The sequence below is a fragment of the Callorhinchus milii genome, unplaced genomic scaffold (genome assembly GCF_018977255.1).
Source record: "Callorhinchus milii isolate IMCB2004 unplaced genomic scaffold, IMCB_Cmil_1.0 Scaffold28, whole genome shotgun sequence".
Lineage (NCBI taxonomy): Eukaryota > Metazoa > Chordata > Chondrichthyes > Chimaeriformes > Callorhinchidae > Callorhinchus > Callorhinchus milii.
The window spans coordinates 661,702-678,895 of record NW_024704769.1 but is presented as its reverse complement, the minus strand read 5'-3'; the positions used below and the strand labels follow the sequence as shown (position 1 = coordinate 678,895).

At 52.8% G+C, this 17,194-nt stretch overlaps 1 protein-coding gene across 1 annotated transcript in view; it reads left to right on the top strand.

Annotated features, from left to right (window-relative positions):
- LOC103189746 (ankyrin-1) overlaps positions 1–17,194 on the top strand; it is a 125,524-nt gene that overhangs the window by 64,304 nt on the left and 44,026 nt on the right. The window contains exons 11-23 of the mRNA XM_042344589.1: positions 836–934; positions 1,710–1,808; positions 2,565–2,663; positions 5,201–5,398; positions 5,558–5,656; positions 6,443–6,541; positions 7,219–7,416; positions 9,226–9,324; positions 10,703–10,801; positions 12,187–12,285; positions 13,789–13,881; positions 14,473–14,545; positions 15,284–15,301. Of these exons, the coding sequence (XP_042200523.1) occupies positions 836–934; positions 1,710–1,808; positions 2,565–2,663; positions 5,201–5,398; positions 5,558–5,656; positions 6,443–6,541; positions 7,219–7,416; positions 9,226–9,324; positions 10,703–10,801; positions 12,187–12,285; positions 13,789–13,881; positions 14,473–14,545; positions 15,284–15,301 (1,372 nt within the window). The remainder of the gene's footprint in view (positions 1–835; positions 935–1,709; positions 1,809–2,564; positions 2,664–5,200; positions 5,399–5,557; positions 5,657–6,442; positions 6,542–7,218; positions 7,417–9,225; positions 9,325–10,702; positions 10,802–12,186; positions 12,286–13,788; positions 13,882–14,472; positions 14,546–15,283; positions 15,302–17,194) is intronic.

Sequence of the window (17,194 nt, the reverse complement as noted above, 5' to 3'; positions counted from 1 at the left end):
ACACCTCTGTTAATCTAACAGTAACTAGGAAACCGCTTGTTAGTCGATTGGTGAATCACTTTCCGGGGGCAATAATCCTTTTTTAAAAAAATTATTTGGTCGTTCAACCCACAACTGTTTGTGGGGACACTGCTGTGCGCCATTGGCTGCCGCATTTCGCTCACAAAATACACAGTCACTACACTTTACAGTGTATTCTGTGAAGAGCTTTGCGACGCTTCAAATACGTGATAAGGCGCTGTATCAAATGCATAGGATTATTATTATTATTATTAACTGGGAGAGCAGGCAGGTGGCTGAGTGGACTCCTGTCCTCGTGTTCCTAATGTTCTTGCAAATCACGGGAACAGGCGATACTGTGGGGAAGCTCCTGCCTCGATGGTCTGACTGTGATCAGAACCACCCCCCCAACACACACACACACACACGCACACACACACACACAACACAACACAGGACCTTTCATGTGGGGAGGACATCCCAAGGCCCATCTCAAGACCCTCCTCTTCAACCGCTGGACAGTCAGGGATTTGGGGGTTGTGATCAGGAGGGATGGAGGGCAGGGAGGGCAAGGAGGATGACCAAAGGTGCAGTCAGTGGAAAAAGAGGGTCTTGAGACGCGCCTTGAAGGAGGCAAGGGAGGAGGGAGCGAGTCGAGGGGATTGTGGGATGGAATCCCAAAGAGTGGGGTGAGGTAGAGAGGCTGAAGGCCCTCCACAGGATGAGCCCAGACTATACTGACCTCAGCTTATTAACTGCCTGGCCAGTCGCTGCTCTGTCTGATCTGTCTCTCTCTCTCTCTCTCTCTGTTTCTCTGTCTCTCTCTCTCCCACAGAATGGCTTCACTCCTCTGCACATCGCCTGCAAGAAAAACCACCTGAGGGTGATGGAGCTGCTCATGAAGAACGGGGCCTCGCTGGAGGCAGTGACCGAGGTAAGGGTGGCCGCGTGTGTGTAAACCATGACTGTTAGCCAGGGTGGTCCAACTGGTGGTCCAACTGGTGGACCATCCTGGCTAACGTGCAGTTCATCCAGCCCCCCCCGCCGCCCCCACCTCTATTTTATCTGGGCCACTCGCTCCCTAAAACGTATGTTATGTTTCTGGCAGAGAAACACAAAAATATTGCTGATGTGCCTGTGTAAGTTTCTCAAATAGAGCAGTTGGACACCACCCCCCTCCCCCTGTTTAGACCACGTGTTTTATGCTGAGAGTCTGTGTGTAACTGCACCTGCGTTAAATGGCTGTGGGAGTGGGTTGTGTTGTGCGGAGCTATTGTTGTCTCCCTCTCACCAAACGGATCGATGCCAAGACCCTCGCCACTTGTCTTCAAATCCCTTCACTCCCTGGCACCTCCCGACCTCTCCCACCTGCTCACCCCCCAACCCCATTACCCGCTGCCTCCGCTCGACCGGCTCCGGCCTCCTGCTTGTCCCTCGCGCCCTCCATTCCACCATCGGTGGCTGCGCTTTCAGCCGCTGCGCCCCGAAACTCTGTCACTCTCTCCCTCTATCCTCCGGCTCCCCCCTCTTTCCACATCCTCAGGTCGCGCCTGAAGACCAGTGCCTACAGTCACCTTCCCCTGACTCAGAGTCGTGCTCTGCCACTGTCCAGCGCTCTGGGACGCTGCCCTGCCTGAGGGGCGCTGTGTAAAATGCAAGTTGTTGCTGCTGAGTGAGACGCTCACACAGGCTGGTGGTTGTTTTTTCAGTCAGGGCTGACACCATTACATGTGGCCGCCTTCATGGGGAACCTCAACATTGTCACCAAATTACTGCAGCACGGAGCCTCCCCCAACGTCTCCAATGTGGTGAGTGAGGGAGCGAGGGACTGAGGGAGCGAGTGACAGAGGGAGGGGACTGAGGGAGCGACGGACTGAAGAGGGAGGGAGTGAGCGACGGAGGGATTTAGGGTGTGAGGGAGGGAGAGACTGAGTGAGGGAGGGAGGGAGGGAGGGGGAGAGTGAGAGAGCAAGGGAGGAGGGAGAGGGGAGTGGGAGAGAAGCACTGATTGAATGAGGGAGGGAGGGTGGGAATGAGGAATGAGTGAGGGAGGCACGGAGCGGGAGGAAAGGAAGTAGAGACACTGATACTGCTGTGCTGTGTATACACGAGAGTAAATGTCTGTCTGTGCAGATGTGTGGGCTCTGGCCTGCTCCCCGTCCCCCACACTGTCCACCCCACCATCGGCAGTCAGGCCTTCAGCCGCTCTGTCCCCACCCTTTGGAACCCCTCCCTCGCCTCCTTCAAGGTCCGTCTCAAGACCTTCCTCTTCGATCGTGCCTTCAGTCGCCCTCCTCCCCCCACCCTCCCTGCCCTCCACCCTCTCCTGATCCAAACCCCCAGCTCGGGTCCAAACTCCTGACTGTTCATCCAGCGCCTTGGACCGTCCTCCCGACGTGAAAGGCGCTGAAAACATGTAAGGAAACTTGGCTAAGGTTTCTCCCCACCCGGTTAGTAATGGAACCCGGATCCTCTCGCTTGTGAGGCGAGTGCATTAACTCTACGGGACTTCACATGTTTATCAGGAGGATTTCAGTGTGTTTTCTGCTTGTTTCTGGTGGCAGAAAGTGGAGACACCACTGCACATGGCAGCCAGGGCCGGGCAGACAGATGTGGCTCGTTTCCTCCTGCAGAACAAGGCTTCCGTAGACGCCAAAGCCAAAGTGAGTCGGAGATTCAGCTGAGCCAGGCCAGGCAGGCCGACCCAGGACACTATACACAACAACAACAATCACTTGGATTTATATAGTACCCTCCACGCCGGACGGCGTCTCAAAGCACTTCACAGTAACGGATCCCGGGGCTGAGCCGGGGGGAGGGGGAGGAAGATGACAAAGGTGCGATCGAAAAGAAAGGTCTTCAGCAGAGACCTGAAAATAGGAAGAGAGGGGACGAGGCGAAGGGAGTGAGGAAGGGAGTTCCAAGGCACGGCTGCCGATGGTGGAGGGAAGGACTCGGGGGCAAGGAGGAAGGCCCGGTGGAGCGAAGGCAACGGGCACTGTTTTGAGGAGAGAAGTCAGAGAGGTCGGGGGGTGCAGAGGAGTGGAGGGATTTCAAGACAAGGTGAGGATCTTGAAGTCGATCCTCTCTGGGACAGGAGCCAGTGCAGTCTGGCCAGGACTGGGGGGATCGGGTAATGGAGTTTGGTGCGGGTGAGAATGCGGGCGGCAGAGTTTTGCATGACCTGGATTTCATGGATGGTAGTGGAGGGGAGACCGGCGAGGAGGGCATTTTAATAGTCCAGCCGAGAGGTGACAAAGGCCTGTACCAGGGTTTCAGTGGTTTTCAGAGAGAGGTATTGGTGGAGACGGGCGTTGCGTCGGAGGTGGAAGAAGACGGTGTTGGTGAGGGACTGGATGTGGGGGAGGAAGGATAATTGGGGGGTAAAACCTGACGCCTAAGTTGCGTTAGGGGGAGGTCGTGCAGGTGGAGGAGGTGAGAACTGTGAGATTTTAGATGTTGACGAGAGCCAAAGAGTATGGCTTCCGTCTTGTCAACGTTCAGCTGAAGGAAATTCGCGCTCATCCGCTCCTGAGGTGAACATCAGTGGACTGTGGGGCGTAAAGAGAGGTGAAACAATAGAGTTGGGTGTCGTCCACGTATATGTGGAAGTGTACCCCATATCTGTGGATGACATCCCCAAGAGGGAGCATGTAGATCAGAAAGAGGAGGGGGCCAAGGATGGATCCTTGGGGTACCCCACAGGTGATCGGGTGAGAGCGGGTGGAGAAGCCGTTTGTGCAGATGTACAGTGGCGGTTTGTGAGGTAGGACTCGAACCGGGCGAGTGCAGTCCCACTGAGGTGGATGACGGAGGAAAGGCGGTGGAGGAAAATGTTGTGATCGACTGTGTCGAACGCGATGGAGAGGTCCAGGAGGACAAGGAGGCAGAGGGAGCCCTGGTCACAGATAGAGAGGACAGTGTTTGTGACTTTCACAGCGCAGTCTTTGTCCTGTGGGCGGAAACCGGACTGGAGGGGTTCGAAGAGGGAGTGGGAGGAGAGGTGTGCGCGAAGCTGTTTGGCAACAATGCGTTCTAGGACTTTTGCGAGGAAGGGCAGGTTAGAAATGGGCGGTAGGGGCTGGGGTTTGAGGGATCTAGGGAAGGTTTGTTCAGGAGGGGGGTGATGACAGCAGTTTTGAGGGGGGCAGGGACTGATCCGGAGGAGAGGGACTGGTTGATGACGTCAGAGGAGGGGGAGCTCGGTGGGCAGAGGAGGGGGAGCTCGGTGACCAGTGAGTTGGTGGGGAGGGGGTCAAGGCAACTGGTGGTGGGTTTCATGGAGGTGACGGTGGGTGAGAGGGAAGAGGGAGAGATGGGGAGGAAGGAATGTAGGATGGGGGTAGTGGTAGGAGCAGATGATATGTAGAGTGAGGGGGACAGAGAGGGCGTGGTGGTGGGTGACAAGGAGCAGGAGGATGAGGCTGCCTGGCGGATGTTATGTATGAAGATGAAAAGAAGTCCATGACCTCCTCGCACTTGGCATTTGATATGAAGATTGAGGGGCCTGAGGGGGGGCACAGAGGAGGTAGTGGGTGGTGGAAAAAAGGATTTTAGGGTTGTCACACCGACGTCACTTTGTGAATCGCGCCCCCACCGCCCCATCACTTACCTCCCCCCGCGCTCTCCTGACTCCTCTCCCCACACACAGAGGAGGGTGCTCAGGAGAGAGTTACCGGCTGGGCTATAAGCCCCATAAACACAAGGAATCACTAGACAAAAGCATATATATATATATATATAATAATAATCCTCACAATTGATACTGCGCCTTATCACGTCTTCGAAACGTCTCAAAGCGCTTCACAGGATACACTGTAAAGTGTAGTGACTGTATATTTTGTGGGTGAAACGCAGCAGCCAATTGCGCACAGCAGCGTCCCCACAAACAGCCGTGGGTTGAACGACCAAATTATGTTTTTTTTTAAAAGGGATTCTTATCCCCGGAAAAATGGTCCTCCAATTGACTAACAAGCGGGTTCCTACCGCTGGTAAATAGAGGAGTAAGGGGACACCTGCCTATGATTTCGCCCTGACCCGCCCTGAACACGGATCCTCTCGCTCGCGAGGCGAGTGCTCTAACCCCTGAGCTACTGTAAATCGAGATCAGTTATATATAGAATAACTGTCCTTTGTGCTGTTTCTCCGCACACCCCTCAACCCCCCCCCCACCACCCCCTAAACACACACAAACACACAGGACGACCAGACCTCCCTGCACTGTGCCGCTCGGTTGGGCCACATGGAGGTGGTTAGGATCCTGCTGGACAGCGGAGGGTCTCCTAACGCCAGCACCACATCCGGTCACACACCGCTCCACATCGCCACACGGGAGGGACACCTGGAGGTGGTGGAAGCGCTCCTGGACCACGGAGCTTTGCAATCATGCATGACAAAGGTACATCACACTCATCTTCAAACCCCTCCACACCCTGGCACCTCCCCTACCTCTCCCACCCACCTACCCCACTACCCACTACCTCTGCTCGGCTGGCTCTCTCTCTCTCTCTCTCTCTCTCTCTCACACACACTCTTTCTCTCTCTCTCTCTCTCGCAGAAAGGGTTCACTCCTCTCCACGTAACGGCAAAGTACGGCAAGTTACAAGTGGCAGAACTGCTCCTGCAACACGGAGCCCAGCCCAGCGCAGCGGGGAAGGTATCCCGCTCTCTCCATCCATCCATCCATCCCTTCTTCCCTCTGCACATCTGTATCTGTGCTGTCTGCTCCCTCCGCTCAGCGGGCTCCGACCTGCTTCACGCTCCCCGCCCGGTCTGCACCTCCATCGGCGGACAGGCTTTCAGCTTTTCAGCCCCAACTCTTTGGAACTCCATCCCACGTTCCCTTCGCCTCACTCCCTCACTCCCTCCCTCGCCTCGCCTCCTTCAAGACCCGTCTCAAGACTCTTCAACTGTGCCTTCCGTCACCCGCCTACCCCCACCCTCCACCCCCTCCTGATCCTAACCCGCAGCTCGGGTTCAAATCCTTGACTGTCCAGGGCCTTGGAACGTCCTCCTGATGTGAAAATCCTGCCACGGTCTTGCTCTCACCTTCCTCTGCAATCTCCTAACCATATCAGCCTGACTGTTCCCTGCGCTCAGCCGACACCAGCTGCTTCAGGTTCCCCCCCGCACTTCCCGCCTCACCATTGTCAGTCGGGCCTTCAGCATCTCTGCCCCCCCACACTCTGGAAATCTATCCCGCAATCCCTCCCCCTCGCCACCTCTCTTGCCTCCTCCAAGTCCAGTCTAAAGACCTTCCTCTTCGATCGTGCCATCGGCCACCCTCCCAACCCCCTGCCCTGCCCTCCACCCACTCCTGACCTCAACTCTCAGCTCGGATCCGAAACCCCTGACTGTCCAGTGACCTGGGATGTCCTCCCACCGTGAAGGGAGAGGGCACTCGCTAGACAAGCGTCATTTGTTGTTGTTGTTATGTCCACAGAGCGGCCTGACCCCTCTGCACGTGGCTGTGCACCACGATCACCACGACATCGTGAATCTCCTCTTGAGCCACAATGCTTCCCCTCACGCCACAGCCCGGGTACGTACCCCAACCCTCCCCCTCCCCCACCCCCCTTGAGTGGTGTGCGACTGGGAGGGGAGCACCACTGAGTTTAAAGAAGGAGGGGGTGGGGGGCGAGGGGGACATGGGAAGATAAAGGATTAGATGGAGAGGGGACTGGGAATGGCCGGGAGCACAAAGAGCGAGTTGGTGTTAAAGTGCTGTTGTGTTGCTTGGATAAACTCCAAACGCTCCCCGATCCCTGGCTTGCCTGTCGAGCTACGGTTGCCTACGTTGTCTTGATGTCCGTGTGTCATATCAACCTGTCCGCTCCCTCCATTCAGCAGGCTCCGGCCTGATTCACATCCCCCGCCCGGCCCACCATTGACAGTCAGACCTTCAGCCTCTCTGCCTCCACATTTTGGAACTCCATCGCACAGTCCCTCAGCCTCGCTCCCTCCCTCGACTCATTCAAGACTTATCTCAACACCCTCCTCTTCGACCGCGCCTTCAGTCACCCTCTTACCCCCACCCTCCCTGTCCTCCACCCGCTCCAGATCCCAACCCCCAGCTCGATCCAAATCCCTAACTGTCCAGTGCCTTGGGACGTCCGCCCGACATGAAAGGCGCTGCGTAAATGTTGTTTGTTATTGTTGTTTCTGTTGTTTTCTGAGCCTCCGGAATGACATCCCAAATGAATTTTTCTCCCCCTCCAGAACGGCTACACACCGCTACACATCGCAGCCAAGCAGAACCAGACGGAGATCGCGGAGAGCCTCCTTCAGCATGGAGCATCGGCCAACACCGAATCTTTCCAGGGGGTCAGCTCACTCCATCTGGCCTCCCAGGAGGGTCACACACACATGGTATCTCTCCTGATCGCCAACCAGGCCAACATCAGCCTGGCCAGCAAGGTACGTTAGGACATAAGAATTTGTTCAATGAAAGAAGACCAAATAAGGTCCATCTAGTTTGCCTTCCACCATCCTGGCCATCGCTTGACATGTCTTGTCCCAAGCTACATATTGTATCATAGAATCTTAGAATTATACAGCACAGAAGGAGGCCATTCGGCCCATCGTGTCTGTGCCGCTCTTTGACAAGAGCTTCCAAATCAACCCCACTCCCCCCCGCGCTCTCCCCATAGCCCTGATCAACCCCACTCCCCGCTCTCCCCATAGCCCTGGTCAACCACACTCCCCCACTCTCTCCCCATAGCCCCGATCAACCCCACTCCCCCGTTCTCTCCCCATAGCCCTGATCAACCCCACTCCCCCCTCTCCCCATGGCCCTGATCAACCCCACTCCCCCCTCTCTCCCCATGGCCCTGATCAACCCCACTCCCCCCTCTCTCCCCATGGCCCTGATCAACCCCGCTCTCTCCCCATAGTCCTGCAAACTTGTCCTCCCCATATATTTACTTCTCTCTTAAAAGTTGTTATGGAATCGGCTTCCCCCAGCCTTTCAGGCAATGTATTCCAGATCCCAACAACTCGCTGTGTGAAAACATTTCTCCTCATCTCCCTCTGTTTCTTTCAACAACTATTTTAAATCAGTGTGCTCGGGTTACCGACCCACCCACCAGTATCTTGAGATATTATTTTCTAGCAGAAATCGATCTCATTTGTTCTTGAAACAAATGACATTTTCTTCTTCTGCCGTCTGTCTCCCTCGGGAGCCTGTTCCATAAGTTTATTACTCTCTCACTGATGTAGTTTCTGCAGATTGGTTCTGGATTTACTCCCTTCAATCGCAGACCGTGTCCTCTGGTTCTTCTGTTCAGAACCTGTTCAGAATAATAATCCTGTTAAGGTGCATTCACTGCCACTGTCCAGTCCTGCGGCTCAGTGGTTAGAGCAATTGCCTCGCAAGTGAGGGTTTGATTCCTTCTTGGAAAGTGTGAAATATTCGGCAAGCTTCCTTACTCCACACATACACACACACGCGCGCGCGCGTGCCTCTGTTTACCTAGCGTAAAGTAGGAACTCGGTTGTTAGCCGATTGGCAGATCGCTTTCCAAGGATAATAACCCCTTCATTCAATCCACGACTGTTTGTGGAACGCTGCTGTGCATAATTGGCTGCTGCATTTCACCCACAAAATACACAGACAATCCACTTTACAGTACATCCTGCGAAGCGCTTTGAAATGTCTCAACAGGTGGTAAGGCACTGTATCAAATACAAGGATTATTATTATTTTTATAACTTGCTGCTTGCAAATTGGCCGCCCTGTTCACCCTCTAACTAACACGTTCACTACACTTGACAGCTTTGGCATTATAATAATAATTAATATTAATAATCGATAATAATAATCATCGCATTTGCTACAGCGCCTCATCACGTCTTCGAGACGTCTCAAAGCTTTTCATAGAATACACTGTAAAGTGAATTGACTGTATATTCTTGTGGGCGAAATCAGCAGCTATTTGCGCACAGCAGCGTCCTACAAACAGTCATGTATTGAGTGACCAAATTATTATTATTTTTTAATAACCCCTAGAAAAGTGATCCGCCAATTGACTAACAATGGGGTTCCTACTGACTGCTGGTAAACAGAGGTGTGTGTGGAGTAAAGAAACTTGCCCAACATTTTGTCCTGCCCGGGAATCAAACCCAGATCCTCTCGCTTGTCAGGCGAGTGCTCTAACCACTGAGCTCCACTGTAGATACTGTATTGAATGTGAGGACGATAATAATGGCTGTTTTCTCCTGCGACAGACTGGTCTAACCTCTCTCCACCTGGCGGCTCAGGAAGATCGTTTGTCTGTGGCTGAAATCCTCATTGAACACGGAGCCTCGACCGAATCTATCACAAGGGTAAAGTGTCCTCTCTCACCGTCTCTCTCTCCCGGTCTCTCTCTGTCTCTCTCTGTCTCTATATCTCTCTCTCTGTCTTTCTCTCTGTCCTTCTCAGTCTCTCTCTCTCTCTCTGTCTGTCTGTCTCTCTCTCTCCCTCTCCCTCTGATTGTCTCTCTGTCCCTGTCTCTGTCTGTCTCTCTCTTTCTGTCACTGACAACAACTTACATTTATTCTTCAAAATCCTCATCCTCGCCTTCAAAGCCCTCCAGGCTTTGCTCCTTCCTATCTCTGTGATCTACTAAGATCACATCAACCGTTTGGAACTCCATCCCATTTTCCCTTTGCTTCGCTCCCTCCTTCAAGGCCCATCTCAAGACCCTCCTCTTTGATTGCGCCTTCAGTCACCCTCCTACCCCTACCCTCCCCATCCTCCACCTCTCCTGATCTCAATGCCCGGCTCGGGTCCAAATCCCTGACTGTCCAGCGCCTTGGGACGTCCTCCCGACAGGAAAGGCACCGTATAAATGTCGTTTGTTGATGTTTTTGTTTTATGGGACAGTGTCTCGGGGCATTCAACAGTGGTGGAGCCTGACTACGAGCCGGGGAAGGGAGAAGATGGCCATAAAAACGGTTGAAGAGGAAGGTCTTCAGTTGTGATCTGAAAGAGGGGAGGGGGGGGAGAGGCAGAGGGATTGGGGGAGACAGTTCCAAAGCTTCGGGGCTGAAAGCAAGGCAGCTGTTGGTGGAGCAAAAGACACGAGGGGCAACCAGGAGGCCAGAGCCAGATTCAAGATCCTCATCCTCACCTACAAGGCCATTCACGGCCTCGCTCCCTCCTACCTCTCCGACCTACTATCCCCCTACCTACCTGCCCGTACCCTCCGTTCCTCTGGCTCCGGTCTGCTCCACATCCCCCGCCCCAACCGCCCTACCATCGGTGGCCTTCAGCCTCTCAGCCCCAAGGCTCTGGAACTCTATCCCCCAGTGCCTTCGCCACTTCTTCCCTTTCCTCCTTCAAGGCCGGTCTCAAGACCTTTCTCTTTGAACGTGCCTTCAGCTCCCCTCTCGATTCTGTACTCCCTCCTCGCTCCCTCCCTTCCCTCCCCTCACCCTGACCATTTCCCCTTTGCTCGGGTCCTGACCCAACTGTACTGCGCCTTGGGACGTCCTCCCGACGTGAAAGGCGCTCAATAAATGGAATCTTGTTGTTGTTGTTGTTGTAGTGGGTTGGGGGGTGAGCAGGTCGGAGAGGTAGGGAGGGAGGTGCCAGGGCGTGAAGGGATGTAAGATAAGTGCGCGGAGCTTGAAAGCCATCTATTCTGTGATAGGGAGCCAGTGGAGCCTGGCGAGGGCTGGGGTGATGTCCCTGACGTTAGTGTGTGTGTGTGTGTTACAGACAGGATACACCCCTCTCCACATGGCCTGTCACTACGGCAACATCAACATAGTGAAATTCCTGCTTCAACATGGCGCCAACGTCAACTGCAAAACCAAGGTACGTCAACACTACTGTGTCTGTGTATAGATCGCTCCCAGAGTACCGTCAACACACACACACAGAGTACCGTCAACACACACACACACAGAGTACAGTCAACTCACATACAGAATACAGTCAACAACAACGACGACTTGCACTTATGTAGCGCCCTCCGTGCCAGTCGGCTTCTCAGAGTTTAACAATGGTGGAGCCCGAGGCCGAGCCGGGGGGAGGGGGAAGGTGACCGTAAACACGGTCGAAACAGAAAGTCTTCAGGCGGGACCTGAAGATGGGGAAGGAACTCCCGAGGCGAGGCACGGCCGCCGATGGTGGAGCGGAGGATTTGGGGGAACGCAGAGAAGGCCGGACATAGTAGAGCGGAGGCAGCGGACACCGCTGTGGGGAGAGAGGGGGTTAGAGAGATGGGGTGGGGGAGGGAGGGGTCTGCCAAGGAATGGAGGGATTTAAACACTAGAGTGAGGGTCTTGAAATCGATCCGAACTGTGACGGAGCCAGTGGAGTTTGGCACAGTCAACACACACACGGTACAGTCAACACACACACGGTACAGTCAACACACACACAGTACAGTCAACGCGCACACGGAGTACAGTCAACACACACACGGTACAGTCAACACACACACAGTACAGTCAACACACACACACAGTACAGTCAACACATACACACAGTACAGTCAACACATACACACAGTACAGTCAACACACACACAGAGTACAGTCAACACACACAGTACAGTCAACACACACACACAGTACAGTCAACACACACACACAGTACAGTCAACACACACACAGAGTACAGTCAACACACACCCAGTACAGTCAACACACACACGGTACAGTCAACACACACACAGTACAGTCAACACACATACACAGTACAGTCAACACATACACACAGTACAGTCAACACACACACAGTACAGTCAACACACACACAGAGTACAGTCAACACACACAGTACAGTCAACACACACACACAGTACAGTCAACACACACACACAGTACAGTCAACACACACACACAGTGCAGTCAACACACACAGCGTACAGTCAACACACACAGTACAGTCAACACACACAGAACAGTCAAACACACACAGTACAGTCAACACACACACACATTACAGTCAACAACACACACAGTACAGTCAACACACATACAGAGCACAGTCAATACACACAGAGTACAGTCAACAGAGTACACTCAACACACACTGAGCTGAGGTGTAACCAGTCGCATTGTTGACGCGTTATCAGAGTGTTAATAAAGTTTATCTCTTTCTCTCTTGTCCCATCTCTCTCTCTTTGTCTCTCTCTGTCCCTCTCTCTCTCTTTCTTTCTCCCTCTTGTCCCATCTCTCTCTCTCTCTCTACAGATTGGATATACCCCCCTACACCAGGCAGCTCAGCAGGGACACACGGACATTGTCACTCTGCTCCTGAAACACGATGCCTCTCCCAATGAGATCACCATGGTAAGGTTACAGAGCAAGTATATCACAGGATATACTGTAAGGTGTAATGCCTGTATCTTTTGTGGGCGAAACGGATAGACATTTGTTAGGTCACCGGATCAAGGGATATGGGGCAAAGGGGGGGTTAATTGGAGCGGAGGTACAGATCAGCAATGATCTTATAGAATGGCGGACTAGGTTGCAGGGGCTGAATGGCCTCCTCCTGTTCCTATGTTCACAGAATAGATTGTAAAGTGAATTGACTGGGAATTAGATAGGTACTTACAAATGAAGAATTTGCAGGGCTATGGTGAGTGGGACTAGTTGGGGTAAGAGCAGGGGAGTGGGGTTAGTTGGGGTAAGAGCGGGCGAGTGGGACTAGTTGGGGTAAGAGCGGGGGAGTGGGGTTAGTTGGGGTAAGAGCGGGGGAGTGGGACTGGTTGGGGTAAGAGCGGGCGAGTGGGACTAGTTGGGGTAAGAGCGGGGGAGTGGGACGAGTTGGAGTAAGAGTGGGACCAATTGGTAGCTCTTTCAAAGAGCCGGCAAAGGCACGATGGGCCGAATGGCCTCCTTTTGTGCTGTAAGATTCTATGATTCTATGATAGTCTAAAGCCAGTGTCCTCAGGGCTCCTCGTGTCTGTTCAGCCTCTCAGTTTGCCCCTCAGTTACTGCTCTGGCCTCACCACCTCTGGGTACCATTTTGAAGCATCTTCCCCACATGAAAGGCTCCATATCAAATGAAAAGATTATTATTATTACAGTAAAACTCGCATCAGTCTAATCTGTATAAATTGTATACTCGTCCCAGTCCCGTTGAAGTTCGTATAACTTTCCTATAAAGTTTGACGTAATTCATACTTTGCATAAGTCATATTAAATGTATGGTTCAATTCTGATACGACTTATGTGACGTTTACGGTATTATCGTGGAGTCCCATGGGGTATTGGTGAGAGCAAGTGACCTGGGTTCGAATTCCGGGCAGGTCAAACCTTACTCCACACACACGCCTCTGTTTACCGGCAGTAAGTAGAAACCCGGTTGTTAGTCAATAGGTGGATCGCTTTCCGGGGGTAATAATCCCTCCATAAAGAATAAATAAATGGTTAATCAATCCACGACTGTGTGTGGGACAATGTTGTGCGCAATTGGCTGCTGCATTTCGCCCACAGAATGAGCTGTCACTACACTTTGTAGTATATTCTGTGAAGCGCTTTAAGATGTGATAAATCGCTGTGTCAAATGCAAGGATTATTATTATTATTATTTGCTTTATGTCATCTTTTCGGCGAAGTTCAGAATGACCCTCTGGTTTCTTCACCCCTTTCTCCCCATGCTCTCCCCCCTTCTCTCCCCCTTCTCCCCCCCTCTCCCCTTCTCCAACCCCTCTCCCTCTTTCTCTCCCCATCTCTTTCCCCCTCCTCTCCTCTCTCGCCCTACTCTACCCCTTCTCTCCCTCTCTCCCCCCTTCTCTCCTTCCTCTCCCCCTCTCCCCCACCTCTCTCCCCCTCCTCTTTGCCCCCCAGAACGGCAGCACTGCCCTAGCCATCGCCAAACGTCTGGGTTACATCTCAGTGACGGATGTGCTGAAGGCCGTGACTGATGAAACCATGAGCGTGGTGAGTGTTGGCGCGGGTCACTGTGTCAGAGGCTGATCTGATTGAAGGTGTTTAAAATAATAAAGTGGAAGGTTTGAGGGTTTCTCACGATGGCTAATCCTTCAATCGGAAATTCACTAAAATTGGAATTGGTGGGATTAAGAGAAATGAGGAGTTGTTATTATTAAAACGAGGATTAAGAGGTCAAATCCATTCACGCCCTGGCATCTCCCTCCCTCCTACCTCTCCGACCGGCTCACCCCCCACTCCACCACCCGCTGCCTCTGCTCGGCTGGCTCCGACCTCCTGTTTGTCCCCCGTCCCCTTCGCTCCACCATCGGTGGCCTTCGCCACTGCGCCCCGAAACTCTTGTCACTCCCTCCCTCAATCCCTCCGCCTCGCTCCCTCCCTCCCCACCTTCAAATCCCTTAAGACCTTCCTTTTTAATCATGTTTGCGGTCACCTCCCCCCTCCCTCTCCCCCTGGCTCGGGGTCAGACTCCGCAACTGTGAAGCACTCTGGGACACTACCCCAAGTGAAAGGCGCTGTGTAAATGCAAGTTGTTGTTGTTGAGAGTGGCGTTAATGCTGGTTCTTGTGTTCAACCTCACAGACCATCACCCAGAAACACAGGCTCAGTTTCCCCGAAACCGTGGACGAAATTCTGGACGTTTCAGAGGATGAAGGTGAGCGAGTGCCAGAGCCTCGGACCACACCCCCACTCCCACACCTCCGTGGACCCCCCAGGCGCCGACCAGCGTTGTGTTTGCGGAGTGCTCTCTCCGAACGTCCTCCCGACGTGAAAGGTGTCATTGTTGCCGCGCATTAGCAAACACACCCTAGTCAGAGACAGAGGCCCCCTCCACTCTCGCCCCCTCCCACCTGGTTGAAAACACCTGGTAAGCTATCTTCCTGGGGGGTTGGGGGGGGGGGGGAGGGAGGTAAGTGGGATCTCGTGGACCTGGAAGGATAGACCGGTCACTGGGGGCAGGGAATCCTCCCACTCAGCTCCTGTTAACCCTGCAGACTAAGCCCTTAGGTGTCAGGTGGTCCGGGCTGAACAAGCAGCGGGAATGCTGGCCAGACAGCGTAATCGATGGCAAACTATGTGGTTTTAGCTGGTTAGACTCCAGCAGTTACACCACCACACACTCTGGGCTCCCCCCAAGCCTTGGCTCTTGCCAACCTGTGCCTAACACTCTCCGGAATTAGGTAATCAGGATCCATCCCTCCAGGGAGAGAGAGAGAGAGAGAGAGAGCGCATTTCATTCCAACAATTGATTTTTCAGGTGTAAGTGGGATGTGGGGAATTCTCAGTTGGGTTTGAAGACTCTTAAGCAAAGGCGATGGGGGGAAATAAAAGAAAAAAGGTTCTCTGATTGTCTTTGGCGACGGTGTTAAATCTTACCTCTCTTACTTCCTAGGGACCCACAATATTCTAGGTATGAAACTGCTTGTTGGCTGTCAAATAACCATCTTTGTGGCAAATAGTGTATTTATCCCGAAGGGAGCAAAGTTCCCACATTTGAGCCTCCTCATACCTAAACCAAGAGCTTTTCCCTGTCCATCCCATGTGTCAGGTTCCATCCCCATCACAGCCTCACCCACCTGGACTGTACTCCCAGGGTTGGGGCTGCTGTTAAGTATCTGCTGTTTTCATGCTGGCTGTGGGTGGGTTGGGGCTGGTGTGGGGTTGGGTTGGGTGGGGATTGTTGTTAAGCAACTAATCGTGCTATTCCATCGCTTGCGTGTGAACATGTTGTGATGTTTATGTGGTTTAGTGGGTAGTTTGTGGCAAAGTGCGATCTATTTAACTGCTTTCCCCCCAACCTCCCCCCTCCCCCCTCCACTCTACCTCCCGCTGCCTCCGCTCGGTAGGCTCCAGCCTCCTGTTTGTCCCTCGTGCCCTCCTGCTCCACCATCCATCAGTGGCCGTGGCCTCAGCCACTACAGCCCCCAAACTCTGGAACTCTCTCCCGCAATCCCTCCGCCTCGCCCCCTCCCTCCCCACTTTCAGACTCCACCGCCGTCAAGCTCTACCCTGCGTGCAGGGCGCTGTGTAAATGCAAGTTGTTGCTGCTGTTGCTGATCCCCGACAGTTCAGCATCTCGGGACGTCCTCCCGACGTGAAAGGCGCTTTACAAATTCAATGTTGTTGTTGTGGAAACGCCACTTTAGTGAGCGAGTAGTGAACGTCAGGAACAGGCTGCCTCGGAGACAGGCGGCGGAAGCAGAAAGTCTTGATTCTTTCACGAACAAATCAGACGGATTCCTGTTAGGAAATGATATCTCGGGATACAGTAAATAGTTTGGGACACGACATGTGCAAGTGACTGCTGGGATAGAAACTTAGAGAAACAAGAGGAGGCCATTCAGCCCCTCGAGCCTGTTTTGCCATTCTATTAGATCAGGGCTGATCTGTACCTCAACTCCAATTCCCCGCCTTTCTCTCCACCTCAGTCTGGACTATGTGAATGGATCCAGACATAATCCACAGCCTTTTGGGGGGAAGAGAGAGAGAGAGAAAGAAACAGATTTCCACTAACCCTTTGGGTGAAAAACTGCCCCTGATTCACTCCCAAATGGCCAGGCTCTAATTCTAAGATGATGCCCCCACCCCCTGTTCTGGATTTCCCCCAGATTTCACCAGAGGAAATAGTTTCTCTGTAGCTATGCTATCGAATCCCTTTATTATTTTGAAAACCTCAATCAGATCAGCCTCACCTCAAGGATGGTGGAAGGCGAATTAGATGGACCTGTGTCTTCTTTCACGTAGCAAATTCTTATTTTCTGATATTAATCCATTAGACTCACTGCTCTAATAGCCAAATAGCCCCCAGTATGGGACCCACATCTTCTTCCAAATCTATATACACCTGCTTGGGTGTTTTAGCGTGGGGGTGGTGGTGGGGTAGGGGGCAGAAAGAATTGACCCTTCACTTTGGTCAAAGCTTTTCTGACAAGGAGATCCTTGTTGAGCCCTGTAGATCGATGCGATGGATCCCTCGCCTCGCAAGCGAGAGACCTGGGTTCGATTCCCAGCCAGGGGGGAACACTGGGCAAGTTTCCTTACTCCACACACACGCCTGATAATAATCCCTCAAGAAAAAAAATAAAAATAAAATAATAATGTGGTCACTTAATCGACAACTGTTTGTAGGACGCTGCTGTAAGTAATTGGCTGCTGCGTTTCGCCCACAAATATACAGTTAATTCACTTTACAGTGTATCCTGTGAAGCGCTTTGAGACGTCCAGAAGAAGTGATAAGGCGCTGAATCAAATGCAAGGATTATTATTATACTACAATTCCAGCCACACGTTACCTGCCTTATCT